Source organism: Marmota flaviventris, chromosome 19 (genome assembly GCF_047511675.1).
Source record: "Marmota flaviventris isolate mMarFla1 chromosome 19, mMarFla1.hap1, whole genome shotgun sequence".
In the NCBI taxonomy this organism is placed as follows: domain Eukaryota; kingdom Metazoa; phylum Chordata; class Mammalia; order Rodentia; family Sciuridae; genus Marmota; species Marmota flaviventris.
In genome coordinates, this window is record NC_092516.1 from 30,095,806 (window position 1) to 30,118,975 (window position 23,170).

Genomic DNA, 23,170 nt, shown 5'->3' on the forward strand with positions numbered 1-23,170 from the left:
ATTTTATTTATTTATTTTTATGTGGTACTGAGGATCGAACTCAGTGCCTCACACATGCTAGGCGAGTACACTGCCACTGAGCCACAACCCCAGGCTCCTGTAATGCTTTTTGTTTCCTACTTTTTTCTTAGCTGGTACCCTTTGATCACCTCTCATATGATAATGATTTTGTAACATTTTCTTTATTTTATTTTATTTTCATGCTGGGGATTGAACCTAGAGGTGTTCAACCACTGAGCCACATCATTTTCTGCTTTTTCTGAAAGCAGAAAAATCAGTGCAGTATCCAAATGATTATACATTGATTATGTATATCCAAAAGTTATTTAATTTCACTAGATAAGTAAATAATTAGATAAGTAAACACCAGCTTTATTTATTTATTTTTGCAGGGCTGGGAATTGAACCCAAGGCCTCATATAGGCTAGGCAAGTGCTCTACCATGGAGCCATATCCCTAGCTCTTTTTATTTTTGAGACAGGTCTTGCTTAGTTGCTGGGGCTGGACTCAAACTTGTGCTCCTCCTCCTCAACCTCCCATGCCTGGGATTACAGGAATGCTGCCCTGCACTTGACTAAAACTTTTTTCTTTCTTTTTTTTTTTTTGGCACTGGGGATTGAACCCAGGGGTGTTTAACATTGAGCCACACCCATGGCCCATTTTATTTTATTTTATTTTTTGTGGTGCTGGGGATTGAACCCAAGGCCTTGTGTGTGCAAGGCAAGCACTCTAGCAACTGAGCTGTATCCCCAGCCTCCATTTTATTTTTTACAATTTTGAGACAGGGTCTCACTAAGTTTCCTCGGACCTCCCTAAGTTGCTGAGGTTGGCTTTAAACTTGCAATTCTCCTGCCTCAGCCTCCCTAGTCACTGGGATTCCAGGTGTGTGCTACTGCCCCGAGCTACACTTTACTTTTGATAATGTCAGTACCTCTATTAAATTTCTTTTGTATAAGGGCTATAAGATTTCTGGCCATTTAAGTGTTGTGTGCTGTGGCTTACCTTAAGAACTGTTTAAATTGATGGCACTTATTAACCAGAGCCATGGAAAGAGTCAAGCAGGTGAGGCATGCTGAAGTTTAAACTTCATGAGCTTTGAAGTAAACTTGAACTTTGGACCTAAATGGGCTAGATAGACCAAGAGAGGGGAGGTTGAGATATAAGAAGCAAAGTGACAACTTCAATAATTTATGGTGAAAAGGCATGATTAGTTGTTGGTTTTTTAATTACATATAGGAAAAGTCACAACTCCAAGATTGTGCAAAACAATTATCACAGGGTAGATAAAAAAAGAGAATCCTACTTCTTTCTCTCTTTGTACTGGGGATTGAACCTAGGGCCACTTAACCACTGAGCCACATCTCCAGCCCTTTTTATATATTTTATTTAGAGACAAGGTCTCGCTAAATTGCTTAGGGCCTGGCTAAATTGCTGAGGCTGGCTTTGAACTCTCAATCCTCCTGGCTCAGTCACTCAAGCTGCTGGGATTACAGGTGTGTGCCACCACACCCAGCCTGGAACCCTACTTCTAGTCATGGATGCTCCATATAACTATTGGCCTGGCAATGTGGGATAACAGCTATGGCTCCAAGAGGGGAACTGGAGTGACAGCCTAGCCAGGTGCAGTGGTGCACGCCTGTAATCCCAGCAGCTGGAGAGGCTGACCCAGGAGGGTCATGAGTTCAAAACCAGCCTCAGCAAAATGGAGGCTTGCTAAGCAACTCAGTGAGACCCTGTCTCTAAATAAAATACAAAATAGGGCTGGGGATGTGGCTCAGTGGTTGTGTGTTCCTGATTTCAACCTTCAGTACCCCTCCAAAAAAAAAAGAGTGACAGTCTAACATTTGGGATTTGCCAAGAGTCAAGTATCCTGATAATGAAGAAAGGAGGGCTTGAGCCTGGGGATGTGGCTCAAGCGGTAGCGCGCTCGCCTGGCGTTCGTGCGGCCCGGGTTCTATCCTCAGCACCACATACAAACAAAGATGTTGTGTCCGCCAAGAACTAAAAAATAAATATTAGAAAAAATTCTCTCTCTCTCAAAAAAAAAAAAAAAAAAACCTTAAAAAAAAAGAAAGGAGGGCTTGAGATTTGTTCAGTTCTCTGGGATAAGCATTGATTCAGGTAGTGACACGAATGCCAACCTGTGTGGGACAATTCTGTGGATACTTAGCTTGCCTGGAAAGTGATTCTGGTGGTCTGAGGGTGGAGGAAATGATCTCACACCCACAGGATAGACCTAGGGTGACTCTAGAGCATTCGAGTAAAAATCTCAGGCGTCATCTCCATGGAAAGGGGAAATCATGGGATTGTTACTATTAGCTAATAATTCACTGGATCATATATATTAAATCATTAATTTCCACCAGGTTTTTTAAATTTCTTTCTTTCTTTTTTTGGCTGGGAGCCATGTTTTACCAACCTTGTAAACAATGATCATTTGGCACATGGTAGTTGTTCAAGAAGAACTTCATTTATTCATTCTTTTATTGATAAACACTAGATACTAAGAATTGGATTATAGGCTGGGGATGGGATTTGAAGACCTGATAAGGGATAGGTTGTGTTTTCTTTTCTTCTCTTTTCAGTACTGGAGATTGCTAGGCAGGAGCTCTACCACTGAGCTACACCACCAGCCCTGGTGTTTTCTTACTGGGGCTTTCTTTGTCTTCCCTCTAGATGAGGGGCACTGATCCCCAGGGGGGAAGTACATAGGGTCCTGGTCTGACTAAAGCTGTATTACCTCTTCATCCCTCAGAGTTACCAGGCCTCATTTCCCTGTGCAGAGGCCCTGTCTCCTCACCACTCAGGCTGACTCCTCTCTGCATAGTGAACTTTATCTCCCACTAAATGAGAAAAATTAAGCAATCCAAGGCCTGGTTCAGCGGGTGCATGGAGGGCAGAGCCCACCCAGAGGTTGAAGACAAAAGTGAGAGGTGCAAATCCTGGTGCAGAGGCAGTGTGGGTGTGGATAAACAGGAGTGAGGAGCTGGATACAAGCAGGGAAGACTGAGTCTGGATGGGGAGGGAGGAGGGAATTCCCAGCCCCAGCCGGTCTGCCTGGCTCCAGCCAAGCCGGCTGTTTCCTGCCCTCTGTGACCCCCCACCCCGAGCAGGACCTAGGCTGGGCAGCGAGGAAGGGCAGGGGTGTGTGGAACACCACTTGTGTCAGGAAGATAAGTGCACAGGGACAAGAGGTTATCCAGGGCCGGCTGTAGTCTCTGGGGGCTTAGGGCTCTTGACAGCCCCCAGGTGTCCCGGATGCCTCCTTCCCTGTGACTTGGCTCCTCAGTGCCTCCAGATACTGTCCTCCTTAATTATCTTCAGTCTAAGCTCTTTCCTTCCAGCCCTTGGGGGCCGGACTCTGACAGCAGCACCCTGGAACCTCCACTATAGACACCCGAAGTAGAAGGGAGATTGGTGGGAGGAACATGGCTTTCCTGGATCTTCCCCTCTAACTGATGGATAGGGGGAGTTGGCAATGAGAGGAAGGGCCCCTCCCTGTCATCCTGAGGGCCCCCAGGAGACGGACAGGAAACAGCCTCAGGAAAGACAGCAGCAGCAGCCCCTCCAGCCCCAGTCCTCTGGGTCGTGGCTGCGGGCGGCAGGGACACCCTCCCCACACCCGCCCCGCGCCCACACAAGAGTGAGAGTGAGAAGAGTGATTTGGAGCTATCCGGACCATCACCATCGGTCACGCCTACCTTTTATTTACCCTTGCTTCCTTGTTTTTTCTAGATTCCTCTTCATCTCAGCCCAATTCCCCTGCCCTCTCTGCACATTTCAGCTCTGGGTTGCACGCACAGTAGGACCTCAATACTTAATGTGCATGAAATTGAACGTCACAGAACGTCAGCTGCAATTATTGCCTGGGGATTTCTGGGAGGCCCTCCATTCACAAAAGCCTCTACCCCTTTCTCCCTCCCCTTTCCCCCAAATGCAGTCTCCTGCACCAATTCGGGGATAGAGGCACATCCAGGACTGGAATCTCAAGTGCACAGCAAGGTCAGAACAAGCTTCGTATGCACATTTACTCGCACCTCGGTGTGGCTCTTCGCGTTGCTGCGTGTGTTTCTCTTTGGTGCCTGCTGGGTTCGGGCCTGTCCCGAGGGTCCCAGGGCCCTGGCCCCAACACGCGCGGTCCCAAGCAGGGCGCACGGCCACAGCGCACGTCTGGGCGGTCCTCAGGCTCCCCGCCCGCTGCCCCTCCCCCTTCTCCAAACTTTCTCTCAACTTCCCGACCTGCTCCATTGGACTCCCCGCTCCGCTTCCCTCATGAATTATTCAGCAGCTTGCGAGCCAATCAGCCCGCCTGGCCCCCTCGTCGAGCCCCGGCTGGGGGGAGCTGCCCCCGCCCCCTGCACGCCCCTCCCTCCCGGGCAGGCGCCGCCCGGCCCAGTCCCAGCCCCGGCCCGGCCCGCCCGGCCCCGCGCCGCAGTCTCCCTCCCTCCCGCTTGGTCCCAGCTCGGGCTCCCACCCTCCCCGCCCGCGCGGAGCGCACACGGCCCGGCGGCGCGAGCAGCGCCACTCCAGGGAGGGGGGGAGACGGCGAGCGGCCGGCCCACCTCCAGCCAGCCGGGGCGGGACCCCGAGGCCCCGAAGGGACCCCGACTCCAGCCACGTCTCGAACTGCGCCCGCCCAGCGCTCCCACTGCCAGGACGCCCCCAGGACGCCTCCTGCGCGCGCGGCAGGGACACCGGGCCACACCTGGGCGCCGTCGCCGGGTGCCCCGCGCGCCCGCATGGGCCAGCGCTGAGGGCCCCGATCGAGAGTCCCGCGCGGGGAGTTGGCGTCCACCCGCCCAGGGGAGGGTCAGACCTGGGGGGGCTAGGGCCCCCCAAACTCGGATCGGATCCAACCCGAGTGAGGCGGCGCCATGGAGCTCCGGGCGCTGCTCTGCTGGGCTTCGCTCACCGCCGCCTTAGAAGGTGAGTTTCCTTCGGGGCACCCCGCCATTTCTGGGGCCCCCAAAGTTGGGCCTCGGATTGGAGGGGCTGACCTCTCCCTGTACCTACCGGGGCACCCGGACCCCAAACGCTTCGGACCAATAGTGCTGGAGCGGGAGGGGGCGGGGAGGAGGCGGCCCGGCGGGGAGTGGAGTTTTCTTTTGTTTGGGAAAGAGATGGAGTCGAGCTCCGACCCGGACGTTCCCCTACCCAAGGCTCCCCAAACTCCTACTCCTAACGCCAGAGGCCCCTGGCAGCTTTGCCTTTCCTCCACACCCCAGTCTTCAAAACTATCCCCAGAGTTTCTAACCCACTTCCCACCTCGGGCCAGACATGAGGGAGGGACGTTCCTGCAGGAACAACTGCAGACCAGCAGAACTATGTGCTAGGCCATAAAACGACCCCCACCGACAATTCCTCAGCTTTCACACCTGGATCCTACAACTCCTCAACCCCGTCAGTATGGACACTCTCCAGAGTCACACTCCAGACCCCCAAATGGCTTGCCAGGCCACTGCCTTTACCCAGGGGGCCCCTCCTGCATTTCCCCAGGCTGTACCCGAATCCGTTCAAATGCCATCTGGCCCCCTTCTCTGCTTGAGTCCTCGGCTTCCCTCCACCTCTGAGTGCCAGCAGAAGCTGCCCTAGATGGCCCTAAGTCATCCCCACTCAGCCCAGCTACCTAAGCCTCTAGACAACAGGTTTCTAATTTTTTGCTGTATTCCTGTCCAAATATTTCTTCAAAGTCCATGAGACTCTCTCCCCTCCTCCCCCTCCTCCGGAGGGGCAGCCAGGAGTCCTCTAAACCCTCTTCTTGCATCCCTAATCTCCTTTCGGTGAGGCCCCCTCCCTTTCACTGCTGAGAATCAAAGGGTCTCTGGGGAGTGGGCCATGGGGGGCTGCTGACTCGAGGAATCAAAGGCAGTTGGAAAACCCTTCTCCCCTGGCTGGGCAGTGTGCTGCTCTGGGCTGGGGATCAAAGGCTGAGTATGGGAGGGAATGAGCAGAGACGCCCTGCTCAGAGACACCAGAAGAGAACTGTGGGCCAGGGGAAGAGGCGGCCAAGGGGGCTGAGAAACCTTCAGGATGAAGCATGGTGGGGAGATGCAAAGAGGAAATGCCTAATTTCATGCCTGTTACCCTGGTGCTTTCCAAGCCCCATGACTATGAGGAGCGAATTTGCTTTACACACCTTATCTTTTATCTTCACTTTCTGCAACCCTGGGAGAGGGAGGTCCTGTTGCCGCCATTGTACAGATGAGGAGACTGAGGCTTAGAAATGTTAAGTAATTTGCCCAGCACCGCCCGTGTGCCCCTAGGGAAGTTGTAAGGTGGGAGATAGCCGAGGAAGGAGAGGGTGACAGAAAAATGGAGATGAGCAGAGAGTGGGGGAAAGAGAAGAGAGGCAAATGAACTAACTGATCAGAGTTGGAGGCGGCAGGTCTGAGAAGGGAGAGAAAGTGAGCCAGCTCTCCAAGCACCTAGGACAGCCCTGAAGCAGAGACAGTGTGTAAATTGGAGACAGGAAAACACTATCCACGCTGGAACAATGGAGGGTGGAGACGGCAGCCTCTATCCACCCGCTTCCCAGAACCCGGGCATCCTGTCCCCAACATGCTGGGCTGTCTCCTGCCACCCATGAGGGCCCTGGGCCTCACCTTGAGCTGGTCAGGTTCCTGCCTGCCCCCTGCCCACTGGACATCATCTGGTGGCTGCCCCACCCTTTCTCCCCTGCAACCCCTATGGGGGTGGGCGGTCCCTGTTCCAGGTGTGTTGCTGGCTCCCCTGGGAAGGCTCTGTCTGCTTCTCCCAGGTCCCCAGTCTCTTGCCCCCCACGTTGCCCTGGCCTCTGTGGGGATTCCCCCACCTTCCCTCCACCTTCTGCTGCCAGAGGCTGCAAGTTTCTCCTAATCCCCCTCCTTCCGCCAGTGCCCTGCCCCCTCCCCTCCATGATGCCGGAGCCCAACCAGGTGTGTTCACCCCTACCCCACACCCCTAAAATCTCTTCCCTTTTCCTTCCCGTAACCAAATCCAGATGTGAGAACTCTGGCAGGAGCCAGGGTGGGAACCCAAGCGTCCTGGCCTCCAGCACTTCCTCTTCTGATGGCAGTAAAGTGTGTGTGGGGGGGCAGCTGTGCTTCAGGGGCACAGCACCACCTTGAAGGAGGGAAGGGCTGGAGTGTTTGGTGTGAAAGGGGGTGGGGACTTGGAAGAGGAGTGGAGTTGGAATGGCAGGGAGGCCAACTCTGGGACTTTGGCAAGGGGAAGTGGAGCTTGAGGCTATTCTATAGGGACCATGGTGGGCACCAGCAGCCCCCCTGCCCACGTGGGGTCCGTGCCAGAGCAGAGTTCTCTTAACACTTTGTGAGCCATGGACCTTTTCCCCTTCAAGCATTGGAACCCTCCTTCTTCCAGTCCTGAGATCAGCATGGTTACTGCCAGCTGCCGCGGATGGGGTTGGCACGAAAACCAGAGGCATGATGTCAGAAGGGGAGCAGAGGGGATGGCTTGCCCGCTCCTCCTGTCGCCTGACTCCAGCTTGGAGCTACACAGAATCTCCTGCCTAAGAGATCTGGTCTTTGGGTCCCCCACCTCCACTCTGCAAATGCTGACTTGGTCTCTCTGTCTCTCTTAGAGACTTTACTGAACACAAAATTGGAAACTGCCGATCTGAAGTGGGTGACATTCCCTCAGGTGGAGGGCCAGGTAAGAGCTGGAACTAGGAACTGGGGCCCAGGAGGGAAACTGAGGGAGGGGGAGCTCCAAGCCACTTGCTTCCCATGCCACCCCCACCCCTAGCTGGAGGCAGGTTGAACTGGGGTTCCTCCAAGCCGCTTCTAGCTCCCTCAGCCCCTGCGACCATCTGTCCATCATCCCTCCTCACCCTGGGAGGGACACCCCTGAGCCCAGCTCTTGCCCTTCGCACAGTGGGAGGAGCTGAGCGGCCTGGACGAGGAGCAGCACAGCGTGCGCACGTATGAGGTGTGCGACCTGCAGCGCGCCCCAGGCCTGGCTCACTGGCTGCGGACGGGCTGGGTCCCTCGTCGCGGCGCCGTGCACGTGTACGCCACACTGCGCTTCACTATGCTCGAGTGCCTGTCTCTGCCGCGGGCTGGCCGCACCTGCAAGGAGACTTTCACCGTCTTCTACTATGAGAGCGATGCGGACACAGCCACAGCCCTCACGCCGGCCTGGATGGAGAACCCCTACATCAAGGTACCTAGCCCGGGGCCGCAAGCACCATGGATGAACTTCCAAGGCCTTTGGCAGGGGCACTTGCTAGTTTCTGGAAGCAACTTGTCTTTTTAAGTTCCAGCACTCAGGTCCCACTCATCCTATTGAGACCGATTGATTCTTCCTGCCCTGGGTCCTATATCAGTCTGTGCACGTGCCTGTCACTACTGTGGTTCCTCCTTGGCTGGGGGTCAGGCCCTGGCATGGCCTGTGTGTCCATAAATGTTTGTAGAACATGTGAATGACTGGAAAGGGGGTTTTGGGTGGTTGGACACATCATGAGCAAGGATGAATGGACAGCTTTGGGACCTGCAGAAACGTTCATATTGGGGAAGGCAGAGGGAATGTTCCAGAATAGGAACCAAGGAGGTCAAGGAACGCGGAGCTGGGATGAAGTCAGTCTTCCAGAAAATCAGAGGAGCTGGGGACAATGGCAGTAAGTCTCCCTCCACCCTGCAGGTGGACACAGTGGCTGCGGAGCATCTCACAAGGAAGCGCCCCGGGGCTGAGGCGACTGGGAAGGTGAACGTCAAGACGCTGCGTCTGGGCCCGCTCAGCAAGGCCGGCTTCTACCTGGCCTTCCAGGACCAGGGCGCCTGCATGGCCCTGCTGTCACTGCACCTCTTTTACAAGAAGTGCCCCCCACTGACGGTGAACCTGACCCACTTCCCAGAGACTGTGCCTCGGGAGCTTGTGGTGCCTGTGGCTGGGAGCTGTGTAGCAGACGCTATCCCTGCCCCTGGCCCCAGCCCCAGCCTCTACTGTCGGGAGGATGGCCAGTGGGCCGAGCAGCCGGTCATCGGCTGCAACTGTAACCCAGGGTTTGAGGCCACCGAGGGAAACACAAAGTGCCGAGGTGAGGACTAGAAGCTTGCCTGTGCTTTGCGAGAGGGTCCTGCACCCCAATCTTAAACTTTTCCACATTCTTTACTCTCTGACCACTTAGTTTTCAAAGCCTCCAGCTAAGTTTTGAGCTCTTCTTGATTCCAAGACTTCTCCCTTACTCTGTCCAACTCATCTTCTTTTGGTTGCTTTCTGGAAGCTGGCCTGGAAGGCAGGACTGTTCTTGAGTAAGGGGGACACCTTGTTGGGTTCAGGACATATAGTTTCCATTCTGGTTCCTTGTGGGTTTTCTTGGACTCAGTAAGTTCTTACTTGTCCTTTCTTTCGAGCAGAGCTTCTCTGTTTGCTTTTCTTAGATGGAGTCTCACTCTTTTCCCCAGGCTAGCCCCGAACTCCTGAGCTCAGGAGATCCTCCTGCCTTAGCCTCCTGAGTTGGCTACTGTGTCTGGCTAGGGCAGGTCTTCCTAACCTGGGCTTTGTAGGTAGAATGGAGGGCACCTGTAAACTGTGGTGGAGGGGGAAAAGACTTTATTTTCACCTAAAATTAGCCACTCGTGCCCTATGGGATGTGAGCTGCAGTATTTGAAGTAGGATTTGAGGCTGATGCATTATCTACTTCATAGGTTTTACAGCCCATTCCAGGTGCCACAGGATCTCAGAATATTGTCATTGCTCATCATGACCTCAGTGTTACGAGGTTGAGACCTGCCCTGTATTTTTTTTTTTTTTTTTTTTTTAGTACCAGGGATTGAACTCAAGGGCAGTTGACCAGTGAGCCACTTCCCCAGCCCTATTTTGTATTTTATTTAGAGACAGGGTCTCACTGAGTTGCTTAGCACCTCTCTTTTGCTGAGGCTGGCTTTGAACTCATGATCCTCCTGCCTCAGCCTCCCAAACTGCTGGGATTATAGGCGTGTGCCACCGCACCCAGCCTGCCCCTGTTTCTTGCTAACCAAGAAATACACTGGTTGCTACATCACAAATTTGTTTCCTTTAATCCTTTGATCATTGTGTTGTAGCTTACTTGGTTTCCTTGGTAATCCTGTGTGTTTCATGTTGTGCATTTCACATCGTTATTCCGAGCAGGGGTCTGAGGGCTGTACTAGACTGCCGCCAAGGTCGGGGTTAGAAAAGGTTACAACCACTTCTCCAAAAGGAGGTTTCGGTTTCTCTAGCAGGAGAGGTTTCTGATGTCTGCCATTCCACCTTAGCATTACATGCAACCTTAGAGGTAGCTGGACTTTTTTTTTTTTTTGGTACTGGGGATTGAACTCAGGGGCACTCAACCACTGAGCCACACCCCAACCCTATTTTGTATTTTATTTAGAGACAGGGTCTTACTGAGTTGCAAGTGCCTTGCTGAGTTGCTGAGGCTGGCTTTGAACTTGCACTCCTCCTGCCTCAGCCTCCTGAGCCTCTAGGATTACAGGCATATGCTACAGCACCTGGCCCCAGTCCTTTTTTTATTTCCTATTTTAAGACAGGGTCTCCCTAAGTTCCTGAAGTTGCCCTTGAACTTTTGATCCTCCTGTCTTGCCCTCCTGGATTGCTGGGATCACAGGTGTGCACCACAGTGTCTGCGTCCGACATGTTTTTGACAACCCACTCACTCTCTCCTCTTCTTCTTTCTCAGCCTGTGGCCAGGGCACCTTCAAGCCCGAGTCAGGAGAAGGGTCCTGCCAGCCATGTCCGGCCAACAGCCATTCTAACACCATCGGGTCCCCTATCTGCCAGTGCCGCATTGGGTACTACCGGGCCCGTGCGGACCCCCAAGGCGCACCCTGCACCAGTAAGTGACCATCAGCCCAGTACCATTTATCAGGGAGGGAGTGTGAACTTCTGGGGTGGACCCTATCACAGCCCTCATCCTTCCCAGCTTCCCCATGGCCCCTTGCCCTCTCGATGCCTGCATGTTCCCTGGGTGCCCTCCCCCTCTCTGCCTGCCTCCCCCTCCCCCTCTCTGTCTGACCCCCTGATTTCCTGCAGCCCCTCCTTCTGCTCCAAGAAGTGTGGTTCCCCATCTGAATGGCTCCTCCCTGCACCTGGAATGGAGTGCGCCCCTCGAGTCTGGCGGCCGGGATGACCTCACCTACGCACTTCGCTGCCGAGAGTGTCGTCCAGGGGGCTCCTGCCTGCCCTGTGGGGGAGACCTGACCTTTGACCCCGGCCCCCGGGACCTGGTCGAGCCCTGGGTGGCTATTCGAGGGCTGCGTCCTGACTTCACCTATACTTTTGAGGTCACTGCCTTGAATGGCGTGTCCTCTTTAGCCACAGGGCCTGTCCCATTTGAGCCTGTCAACGTCACCACCGACCGGGAGGGTGAGACTTGGCGGGGGTAGGAGGCAGGAGTGGGAGTGGGGTCCCTGGGAGGTATGGAGGGCCAAGGCTTGTGGGACCAGAAATGGAGGAGAAGGGAGGCTGGAGAGTTAAGGACAAGTCGGGCTCCGGAGAAGGCTAGGGGCAGAGGCGGTCCAAAGACGTTCTTAAAACAGCTGGAGGACTGAATCAGGTGTAGCCTTGCAGAGCAATATGAGGGCTAGGTCTGCCTCGCAGCCGGGGCCCATGGCTGCCTGTCTCTCACAGTGCCCCCTGCAGTGTCTGACATCCGTGTGACACGGTCATCACCCAGCAGTTTGAGCTTGGCATGGGCTGTGCCGCGAGCGCCCAGTGGGGCTGTTCTGGACTACGAGGTCAAGTACCATGAGAAGGTGAGACCAGGCTCTGGCCCTGGTGGTGGTGGTGATTTGTGGATCTGGCATTCGTGGCGGTGCCACCTGAATTGCAGGCATCGGGTGGCATTTGCTGTGTGACCTTAGGCCAGCCCTTTGGCCTCTCTGAGCCTCAGTATTCTCATCTGTGAACTAGTGACAACAGTATCAGCATCAGAGAATTGCTGCAAGGGTTAGGTTGACATAATGAGTGCAAAACACGCAACACAGAGGTTGGGTGAGCTCTTAAGTGGGTGGTCCCGCCACTCACAGGGCCAGTGGGCACAGGGGTGGAGGTGGGGCAGGAAGAATGGTGGCAGCTGCAGATTGTCTTACAGCCTCTTCCTCCTGAGCAGGGTGCAGAGGGCCCAAGCAGTGTACGGTTTTTAAAGACCTCAGAAAACCGCGCTGAGCTTCGGGGGCTGAAGCGGGGAGCCAGCTACCTGGTCCAGGTGCGGGCACGCTCTGAGGCCGGCTACGGGCCCTTTGGCCAGGAACATCACAGTCAGACCCAGCTGGATGGTGAGCCCGGGGAGCCGGACCAGGGTTGGGGTGCTGCCCCTGCCACAGGGGGAGGCCGTGCCTCTGTCCCATGATGATCTTGGGTCACAGCCTCATTTTCCTCTTTCAACCCATGAGGCACAGCCAAGTGCAGAGGGAGCGTCTAGGGCGTAACAAGCTACACCAACATCTGGGTGTGAGGTTGGCTTGGTGGCTTACCAGCCATGTGACCTTTAACAGCCCTTGACTCATGCTTCCCCATCCAGTAAATGGGAAAATCATGAAGCCTTTATTACATGGGGCTTTGAGGATCAAATGAGGTAACGTGTTGGTTTTATTTCTTTATATATTTTGTGGTAATGGGGGTTGAATCCAGGGCTGCTCTGCCTCTGAGCCTCATCCCCAGCCCCGTTTTCTTTCTTTTACTTTAAGACAAAGTCTCACTAAGTTTTGAAGCTGGCCTTGAACTTTCAATCCTCCTGCCTCAGCCTTTTGAATCACTGGGATTACAGCTGCATACCTAGGGGACCAACATCTTTGCAGCTGAATTTTAATCCTAGTAATCCATTGTATGAGCTGGGCAAGGTGGTGAGGGGAGGCTGAGGCAGGAGGATTGCAAGTTGAAGGCCAGTCTGTACAAATTAGTGAGACCCTGTCTCAAAATAAAAAATGAAAAGGGCTGTGGGCCGGGCGCGGTGGCGCATGCCTGTAATCTCAGAGGCTTGGGAGGCTGAGACAGGAGAAATGCAAGTTCAAAGCCAGCCTCAGTAACTTCGAGGTGCTAAGCAACTCAGTGAGACCCTGTCTCTAAATAAAATACAAAATAGGGCTGGGGATGTGGCTCAGTGGTTGAGTGCCCCTGAGTTCAATCCCTGGTACCCCCCCAAAAAAGGGGGCACTGTGGATGTAGCTCAGTGGTAAAGCACCCCTGGATTCAATTCCCAGTACCACCGAAACAAAAGCATTGTATGAAATTTGTGAATATAGCACATTTTCTTTATTCGTTCATTGGTTGGTAGACATTTGGGTCTCCATTTTTTGGTTAGAAATCTTAATTTTCATCTTCGATCTTTCACTCAAATGAGACTTTTTGTGGATCCCAATCTGATCAAAACAAAATTAAAACCGCTCTGGGGCTGGGGATGTGGCTCAAGCGGTGGCGCGCTCGCCTGGCATGCATGCGGCCCGGGTTCGATCCTCAGCACCACATACAAACAAGGATGTTGTGTCCGCCGATAACTAAAAAATAAAAATATTAAAAATTCTCTCTCTCCTCTTTCACTCTCTTTTTAAAAAAAAAAAACGGTCTGGCAGTTAGAAAGTTGAAAAATGTCCCGCCTTGTCCTGGGGGACTTCCGAGGAGCCTATGGGATGTGGAAAGCAGTTTGAAGGGCATTGTTCTCTCCCGACCTGTGCTGCTGGGCTGGAGCCTGTCCTCAGGAGACCTCAGCTCATTGCTTGAGGCTGGGACTTGGGGCTGCAGGGCCCTTGGGGTCCACTGACTGGGGCCTCTCCTCCCCTAGAGAGTGAGAGCTGGCGGGAGCAGCTGGCCCTGATAGCAGGCACAGCGGTTGTTGGTGTGGTCCTGGTCCTGGTGGTCATTGTCATTGCTGTCCTCTGCCTCAGGTAAGGGTTTTGGGTATCTGGAGGGTCCTGGAGGTCCCTGGAAGCCCTGGGTGAATGGCCACCTGTCCTTGGGCTCCAGGGCCAGCCTTTCTGTCTGCCCCACTGGGCTGTTTTCCTTTGAAGTCTTCTCTGACCCCTGCTCCTTCTGCAGAGATGTGACTCTGTTTACCTTTTCTTCCCCATTGGCTGCAGGAAGCAGAGCAACGGGAGGGAGGCCGAATACTCAGACAAACATGGGCAGTATCTCATCGGGCATGGTAGGTGGGCCTCTGCTAAGGGAGGTGGGGGCTGGGGACCAGAGCAGTGAGCACGAGTCAGGGTGTCCAAGTCCCATGGCAGTCAATCTTGGCTAACAGGGTCCCCTGTGTGACCCCTCAGGTACGAAGGTTTACATTGACCCCTTCACATATGAAGACCCCAATGAGGCTGTGAGGGAGTTCGCCAAAGAGATCGACGTCTCCTATGTGAAGATTGAGGAGGTGATAGGTGCAGGTGAGAGGAGGGCGCACCTGGGAGTGGGCCCGGGGGGCGGGGGCAGGGGGGGGCAGGAGGGATGGCAGGGCTGCACCCAGGCAGGAGGGGAGCCAATTCTTGGTGTCCCCCTTGAAGGCGAGTTTGGTGAGGTGTGCCGGGGGCGACTAAAGGCCCCTGGGAAGAAGGAGAGCTGTGTGGCCATCAAGACCCTGAAGGGGGGCTACACCGAACGGCAGCGGCGCGAGTTCCTGAGCGAGGCCTCCATCATGGGCCAGTTTGAGCACCCCAACATCATCCGCCTGGAGGGCGTGGTCACCAACAGCGTGCCCGTCATGATCCTCACTGAGTTCATGGAGAACGGAGCCCTGGACTCTTTCCTGCGGGTAAGACACCCCACTCGCTACCCACACCCACCCTGTACCCTCCCAGGGCAGCCAAACAGCAGGGGCCAGTGGGGATCAGAGCCCAGCACAGCAGAGCCCAGATCAGCTGCCAGCCCTCTCCTCGGGCCACGCTCTGGCTTGGTTGTTCCTTCAGGAAAGTTCAAGTTCCTGAGACTAGCCTTTCCTTGGACCTGAGTGGGGCCAGCTGACCCCACACAGGTAGGGGCTAGGGACAAGAGCAGTGAGCAAGACCAGCTGAGAAGTGGTCATTCTTTTGACAAACATTTTTTGGTACTGGGGATTGAACTTGAGCATTTAACCAGTGAGCCATATTTCTAGCCCCTTTTTGTATTTTATTTAGAGACACCGTCTCGCTTAGTGCCTCACTAAGTTACTGAGGCTGCTTTGAACTCGCAACCCTCCTGCCTCAGCCTTCCTAGCTGCTGGGATTACAGGCGTGCGCCACCGCGCCTGGCTCTTTTGACAAATATTTACTGAGCACCTGCTATGCACCGGCCCCTATCCCAGGCCCCGGGAACAATGCCATGAGTACAGCAGCTGGGTTTTCTGCTCTTGGAGAGCAGACAGTCTCATGGCAGTTAACAAGTAAACAAACGAGCTTTTCAAATAAGTAAACAAACCATTGCAGTGTAAAAAGAAAGAAAATCAGAGGGATCTTGGAACGATGGCGGGAGATGAGGCGGGAAGCACTTATTTTATTTTTGTCACTTCTGAATTTTAAGCTTTACTGGGTGTCTTTTAAAAATAAATCAGGGCTAGGGTTATGGCTCAGAGGTAAAGTGCTCTCCTAGCATGTGTGAGGCACTGGGTTCGATCCTCAGCACCACATAAAGTAAAATAAAGACATTGTGTCCACCTGTAACTGAAAAATAAATATTTAAAAATAGATAAAAATAAATAAAAATCAAAATGTTTTTCTGCAGAGCAAAATGATAGTGCATTTCACAGAATTACAATGATTCTTTAGTACCATCTAATGAACATCCAGTTGATATTCACATTTTCCCACTTGTTCCCAAAATGTCCTTTATTGTTGGTTATTTCAAACCCAGGATCCAATTCAGGACCAGACATTGCACCTGAGCTTGTCATGACACTGAAATTCTGAGGACCTGGGCTTCTTGTCCCCATGAATGTCCCACCTTCTGAATATATGGCTTCATCTTTGTGGGGCTATTTATTTATTTGGTTTTGCTTTCCTGGGGATTGAACTCAGCGGTGCTCTACCACTGAGCTTTTTTTTTTTTTTTTCCCCTAGCCATTTTTATTTTTTACTTTGAGACAGGATCCTATTAAGTTGCCCAGGCTGACCTTGAACTTGTGATCTCCTGCCTCAGCCTCCAGAGTCACTGGGATCATAGATGTGTGTCTCTGCACCCAGCTCCTACTGGGGTCATTTAGCTCGTTTCTCTTGTATTTCCTGTAAGCAAAGCTCTTTCTGATGTTTTGATAAGTTGGAAATAAAACATTTATGGCTGCCCTGTATTTCACACTGGTCCCATGGGTGGACAGTCACTTTGGCCCCCTCTATATAAGTGTTGCTGGGACAGATCCTAGAGTGTCGAGAGGACAGCCTTACCCCCTCCCTGTGGTCATAGGAGTCTGTGATGTGATGTTGGGACTCTACAGAGGTCGTGTTGCAGGGAGGTGAGGAGGTAGAAGGGAGAAGAGATGACATTTGGGTAGACGAGAAAGAGCCAGTCATGAGAAGACAGGGACGAGGTGCGGGATGAGAGTGGACACCCACAGTAGGCCGGAAGGAACTCTGCATGTTTAACAAACAGGCTAGTAGCAGGGTGTGGTGTTACACGCCTGTCATCCCAGTGGCTGGGGAGGCTGAGGCAGGAGGATCACGAGTTCAAAGCCAGCCTCAGCAATTCAGCAAGACTCTGTCTCTAAATAAAATATAAAAAGGGGTGGGGTTGTGGCTCAGTGGTTGAGCACCCCTGGGTTCAATCCCTGATACAAAAAGAAAAAAGAAAAAGGCTAGTGAGGTTGAGCAGAGGAGCAGTAGTAGGTCTTGCAATGGGGGTGGGAGGAGACGCCTTTGGAGGAATTTAGGCTGGAGAGTGAGATGATTGAAGGAGGTCCCTTTAGGGTGCTGGGGAGCCAGTGCCACCACAAGCAGCCAGTGAATAGACTGCTGCAGCCCTTTAGGGGTGGGGCGAAGTGGTTGGACTTCGGATACATTTAGGAATCAGGGCCAGAAGATTCCTGAGGATTGCAAGTGGCAGGTGAGTGTGGAGGAATCCCAGGAAACTCAGATCTCCTGCCTGACCACTGCCAAGTGGCGTTTTCATAAACTGAGATGGGGAGCATAGGGCAGGTGGGTGCGGGGCTGGAGGATGAATTCAGAATTTGATTCTTGGCCTTTCTGGGTCCCTGAACCTGCAGGGCTACAGAGGGTTCCTTGTAACCCAGCAGAACCAGAAGACAGGATCAGTTAATTCCGTATGCCTGGTCAGTTTACCTGATGGACACTCTGGAGGGTTTTGTTTCTGGTTTTTGCAGGGCAGGGATTGAACCCAGGGCCTGTGCATGCCAGGCAAGCGCTCATTCTACCACATCCCCAGCCAGAGAGCAGACTCTGAAAAAGTCAAGGTTGGGCTTTAGACCTCGGCTTTGGTGCTGTGTGCCCCAGTTTCTCACTGTTCTCTTGCATAGTCATACAGTGTGCTGAAGTTTGAGGCTGGATCAGGATGAAGACATTTCTACCAGTAGACACGCAGCCCAGAGCACACTTCTAACTGGCCGGACTCTGGCTGTCACCTAAGGAACATGTTAGATTAAAAGCACTAGTTATTTTCTGAGTGTAAAGCACTGTACTAAGTTAAATGGAAGAAAAGAAAATTTAAATCATCTCCTTGTCTTTTTTTTTTTCTTTTTGGTGTCAGGGATTAACAGGGGCACTAAACCACTGAGCCACATCCCCAATCTTTTTTTTTTTTTTAATCTTTTTTTGTATATGGACACGATACTTTATTTATTTTTATATGGTGCTAAGGATCGAACCCAGGGCCTCACACATGCGAGGCGAGTGCTCCACCACTGAGCCACAACCCCAGTCCCTCAATCCTTTTTTATATTTTATTTAGAGACGGTTTCACTGAGTTGCTTAGGTCCTTGCTAAATTGCTGAGGCTGGCATTGAACTCATGATCCTCCTGCCTCGGCTTCCCGAACCACTGGGATTATAGGCGTGCACCTCTGTGCCTGGCTTTTCTCCCTATAGTCTTATCAAGAGAGACCTGAATGCAGATCTTTGAAACAGGAATGAGGATAGGCATTGTATGATGATGTCATAGTAAGAGCTGAGCGAAGGCAAGATGAGAGAGGAGGAGGGCTCACCTGGGGAAGCTAGTGGGCTTCCCTACAGGTGAGTTGAGAGACCGATCTGCAAATGACAGATAGGGTTTAGGAAACACAGAGAGGGAGAAGAGTGGGCAGAGCGGTCCTAACCAAGCTCCTCTTTCTTGTTGGTTCTCTAGCTGAACGATGGGCAGTTTACAGTCATCCAGCTGGTGGGCATGTTGCGGGGCATTGCCTCTGGCATGCGGTACCTTGCTGAGATGAGCTATGTCCACCGAGACCTGGCTGCCCGCAACATCCTGGTCAACAGCAACCTAGTCTGCAAGGTCTCTGACTTTGGCCTTTCCCGATTCCTGGAGGAGAACTCTTCTGATCCCACCTATACTAGCTCTCTGGTGAGGCTGGGGACCAGGGGATGAACCAGATTCCCAGGGCTACGTGGGGAGGGCAGGTTGGAAAGGTAGGAGGCTGAGGAATTGCAGCTCTGGACCAGGACAGGATTTGTGTTCAGACTGAAGGAGAATCAATTTCTGGATATTTAAGGAAAGAACAGAGTTGGGGAGGGGAGGACTTAGGTCCCAGAAACAAAGAAGGCCTGAGCTAGGGGGAAAAGAGCAAAGTCAGGAGGCCGGGTGCTGTGTGCCTGGGTCCTGGGTGTCCCTGAGTCCATCTTTTCCTCCTCCTCCTGCAGGGAGGAAAGATTCCCATCCGTTGGACGGCCCCTGAGGCCATTGCCTTCCGAAAGTTCACATCTGCCAGCGACGCCTGGAGCTATGGGATTGTGATGTGGGAGGTGATGTCTTTTGGGGAACGGCCCTACTGGGACATGAGCAATCAGGACGTAAGTGTCCCTGGGTCCTACCAAGCATTCTGGGGTGTTCTCTCACCTGGAATATGGGGTGGGGGTGGAAGTTTCCAGACTCCTTACAGGCAGTTGGGGGGGGCGTGGCACAAAGAAGAGGTGATCTGCCCAGAAGAGTCTGATCTAGTATATTTGGGTCACAGAGGGATACAGGTGTGGAGGGCAGGATTGAGAGGTTACACATCCAGATCAAAGCCCAAGAACTTCTGGGGTGTCCAGCCACAGCCACAGCCAGCCTCAAGAATAGCCAGAAGGACTCCCAGATGTGTGATTCTGGGGGCTGTAGCTCCCATCCTGGCATGGGCTATGTTGTCATTCCTGGATGCCCTTTGGCATCTCCCTTCTCCCGGGACAGCGAGACAGCCTCACTCTGTGTTTCTTCCCATAACCCAGGTGATCAATGCCATTGAGCAGGACTATCGGCTGCCCCCGCCCCCAGACTGCCCCACCTCCCTCCACCAGCTCATGCTGGACTGTTGGCAGAAGGATCGGAATGCCCGGCCCCGCTTCCCCCAGGTGGTCAGCGCCCTCGACAAGATGATCCGGAACCCTGCCAGCCTCAAAATCGTGACCAGGGAGAATGGCGGGTGAGGACCCCAAAGAAGAGCCCTCCTCCTTCCCCCATCCCCCCCCAGAGCAGAGGTCAGCATTCCCCACCTCCCCCCTGCAGTGCCTCGCACCCTCTCCTGGATCAGCGGCAGCCTCACTACTCAGCTTTTGGCTCTGTGGGCGAGTGGCTTCGAGCCATCAAGATGGGGAGATACGAAGAAAGTTTTGCAGCAGCTGGGTTTGGCTCTTTCGAGCTGGTCAGCCAGATCTCCGCCGAGTAAGTGGAAGGGACCGAAAGCAGAGGGCACCTGGGGCAGCGAGCGAGGGGGCCAGAGCCAGGCCCTCAGGTTCAGCAGGGGTCTTTGGGGTCAACCTCCAGGGCCAGTGTCCCCTCCGTGGAGCAGAGCTAAGGACTCCAGAGCGTCCCTAGAGCAACCCCCCAAGTAGTACTACCGGGGCTGCCCGCAGGGGCCTCAGGGATCAGCACACCCCACTCATCTCCTGGAGCCGCCTCAGCCCGGGTCAGCCCTTCCGCTCCCAGTTTGTATCTATCTTTGTGCTTCTATCTACATTCCAGACCCAACTCTCACCCTAACGTGTCAACTCCGCTTCTCTTTTCCCACCCATAAAAGGAGAAGGTTTTGGAGATCCTTCCCGGCTTTAATGTTAAATGGTTTTATGATTCCACGGCCTCCCAAACAACTCTTCTCCCTGGGTTGGCCCCTGGGACTCCTCCTTTCTGCCTTCCCATTTCTCTCCCAAGGCCTCTACTTACCCAGGTTTGAGTAATAGCAATAGAAGTCTGGAGTCAGAGGGACCCTGGCAAGGCCAGTCCCTTGCCCACCTGCCCTGCTGGGCCGGGGTTTCACTTCCCTAACCTGCTACAGCTTCTCCTGTCTCGGGGTCCTATCCAGTCTCACCTCCTTTGTCCCTTATCTCAGACTCCGGGAACCAGGAGCTTCCCCTTCCCCTCCACCCAGTTCTTCCTTTCTCTCTTCCTGGCCTATTTATTCTCACTTCTCCTTTCCCCTCTAAAGCAGTTTGTGCGGCCTTTTCTCCCCTGCCACTTTGGGCTTCTGATGGGCCCTGCCTTGGAGAGACCGAGCTGAGACCCAGCCCCACCACCTACTGCAGCTGCACACAAGGCCACCCCCCCCCCACCCCCGACCCGCACCTACATAGAAACTGCCCTATAACTAATGACCTATTACCCGTCTGCCCCGCTGGCCTTCCTGATTGGCTGACAATTCCAAAGCTGAGAAAGGGTGGGGGGCCTGGAACTAAGCAAGAAGGGTGCCCCCCCAGCCCTTTGGCTTACTTAGTCCTATTATTCCACAGGGATCTGCTCCGAATTGGAGTCACTCTGGCTGGACACCAGAAGAAAATCTTGGCCAGTGTCCAGCATATGAAGTCCCAAGCCAAGCCTGGAGCTCCGGGTGGGACAGGAGGACAAGCCCCTCAGTACTGACCTCCAGGAATTCCTCACCCCAGGGGCATGGCCTCCCCTTTTTCCTGGGGTAAAGTGGGGGGGGGGGTCTCACAGAGGCCCCCATCCTTAGCCCCACTGGATTGCACTTTGAACCCATAGGTGTGGAGAGTTGGCAATTTGGAGAGACAGGACTTGGGGTTTGTGCTATATCACATCCCATCCCCTCCGGGCGGGAAACCCCAAACCCCAGGGTGAGGGCACCTTTCCCTCAGAACTGGGTGTGACCAGAGGGAAAGGAAGCACCCATAATCTCCCAGCTTCCCCAGAGGGCTCCCCAGGTGCTCCCTCACCTCCATGGGCATGTTCTTGCAGACCAAAGAGAGGGTGACCAGCCTGCCAGCTGGGAGTGGAGCGCTGTCCCAGGAGGCAGGAAGGGGTGTCATGCAATGACACAGTCATTGATCTTTGATGCCCCGACTTGCTGCTGTTGCCACAGAACTCAAATCATTCTTCCTTGTAAATGCCCCTCCCCCATCTGCTGCCTTCATATTGAAGGTTCTTGAGTTTTATTTTTTTGTTCTTGGTTTTCATTCCCTCCCTCCCCTCTTTCTGTTTTGTTTTTCTGCCATCCCAGTCCTTATTTTTTTGTTTTGGAGGGCACCTGTTTCTCCTCTCCTCCTTTGCCCAAGGTTGAAACAGGGACCCTTCGAAGTGTCTTATTTCCAGAGCAGTGCCTTGGTCACACCACAGTCCCAGATGGTTCCCTGACCCCCAAATCCCCCCAAGCTGTGTCAGTGAGGGAAGTGTGGGGAAGGGGGGCTGTGGTGGAAACCAGAGACAGACGCTGGTGCTTGGAGGGGTCCTTAAATTATATTTAAAAAGAAACTTTTTTTGTATAAATAAAAGAAAATGGGACATGTCCCAGTTCTGGGGGTGATTGCAAGCCAGGATGGACTAGATTTCCAAGGACAGTGGGGTCTGGGTCAGGCAGCGGAGCTGTGGGGGCCTGAGTACTTGGTTCCCAGCTCCCAGCTCAGGGTGTGTTTGAGATGGTGGGGTGGGGGCCTTGGGAGATGAGTCACCGGCAGCTGCTTCTAACCGCTCCAGCTAGCTGTGCCAAGAGCCTGGGGCATCTCCGGGGTGGGGCTGCCCCCTCCCACCCTTGCCTGGTTCCTCTTAGCCCTGGCTGGGGGCTGTGAGGGAGGGAGGGAGGCCTTGAGCCCACAGCCCTGCCCTGCAGCCCTCTGAAAGGGAGGGGGCATGGCTGGAGGGGGAGACAGATGTGGGCCAGATGTTGACAGCTGGGGTTGGCTGAGAGGCCACAGGGGAGAGAAGGTACTGGCTGTGGGGGAAGGGAAGAGGTGGGAGTGGCTGAAGGGGCCCCCCACGTGTGTGCTGGATGGCGGGCAGTTGGAGGACAATTCCCTCATTCAGTATGCCGCCCAGGCAGGTTCTCCCAGCCTGGGGAGCAAGGGACCAACTGAGTGTCTGCCCACCCCCATCCCCCACTTGTCCTCCCCACACTGGAAGATGAGGCTGGGGTCTACCCCCACTCCTGCTCTGCTCTGCCTCCTCTCCCTCCCAGCAGGACACCAGCAGGCAGGCTCTGGCCAGCCCCACTACCTGAAGCAGCTTTTTTTTTTACTTCTGCCTCCCATCGCCCCCTGTTGTCATGTTGGGGTCAGTGCAGGCTGGGCCCAGGACAGTGAGCTGGTTCCACCTCCACAGCCCTCTTACAGAGTCCCTAACGCTCTTGGGTCCTCTGCCCCTTCTCTCCCTTGGCGATGTATTTTGATTCCCCAAGATGGGGTGGAAGGGATTCTGTCCTGCTTGCGGGAGTGGGTCCACCCAGAGGCCAGCACCCCCAACCCCCTGCCCCTGCCAAACAGACTTCCAGGCTAGATAAGGTCACCTTCCAGGGCTGCTGGGGGAAGGAATAAAGGTTAAGGCTGTAGGGCAGAAATGGAGCCCAGGCAAAGATGAAGTCCAGGTGCAGGAGCGGAGCTGGGGGCAGGCAGCAGCAGGAACCCACGATGCCCCGCTCAGTTCCAGAGGCTGCCCTGCTGCCCCATGTGTGGAGCTCCTCCACCAAGGGAGTGAGAGCCATGCCAGGCAGGGTGGCCAGCCCAGGGCACCCCTTCTTTCCTGGGCCCTTTCCCCATTAGGTTGCTGAAGGGCTGTTCTTCTAGGGTAAGCATAGAGTCACATCTTTGGAGTATCTCGGTCTACCCTGCTCCAACAGACCCAGACCCAGGTTCCAGACTGTCAGGAACACCCCAACCCACCCC

The 23,170-nt window shown here is 54.0% G+C and overlaps 1 protein-coding gene across 1 annotated transcript; it reads left to right on the forward strand.

The window, feature by feature from the left end:
- The first annotated feature begins 4,414 nt into the window (after positions 1-4,414).
- On the forward strand, positions 4,415-21,803 carry Ephb4 (EPH receptor B4). Its single transcript, XM_027952837.2, has 17 exons — positions 4,415-4,926; positions 7,580-7,650; positions 7,873-8,160; positions 8,638-9,034; positions 10,655-10,810; positions 11,008-11,340; positions 11,605-11,729; positions 12,086-12,251; positions 13,754-13,856; positions 14,049-14,113; positions 14,235-14,348; positions 14,466-14,713; positions 18,222-18,437; positions 18,734-18,883; positions 19,298-19,491; positions 19,575-19,730; positions 20,792-21,803. The coding sequence occupies exons 1-17, from the start codon at positions 4,875-4,877 to the stop codon at positions 20,919-20,921; spliced, it is 2,964 nt and encodes a 987-aa protein (XP_027808638.1). The 5' UTR covers positions 4,415-4,874; the 3' UTR covers positions 20,922-21,803.
- Positions 21,804-23,170: the final 1,367 nt, after the last annotated feature.

Bases quoted from the DNA above. Each gene is read 5' to 3' on its own strand.
- Ephb4 (XM_027952837.2), top strand. From the start codon at position 4,875: ATGGAGCTCCGGGCGCTGCTCTGCTGGGCTTCGCTCACCGCCGCCTTA. The intron at 4,927-7,579 runs GTGAGTTTCCTT...TGTCTCTCTTAG, and splicing joins GCTCACCGCCGCCTTAGAAG to AGACTTTACTGAACACAAAA. The intron at 19,492-19,574 runs GTGAGGACCCCA...TCCCCCCTGCAG, and splicing joins GTGACCAGGGAGAATGGCGG to TGCCTCGCACCCTCTCCTGG.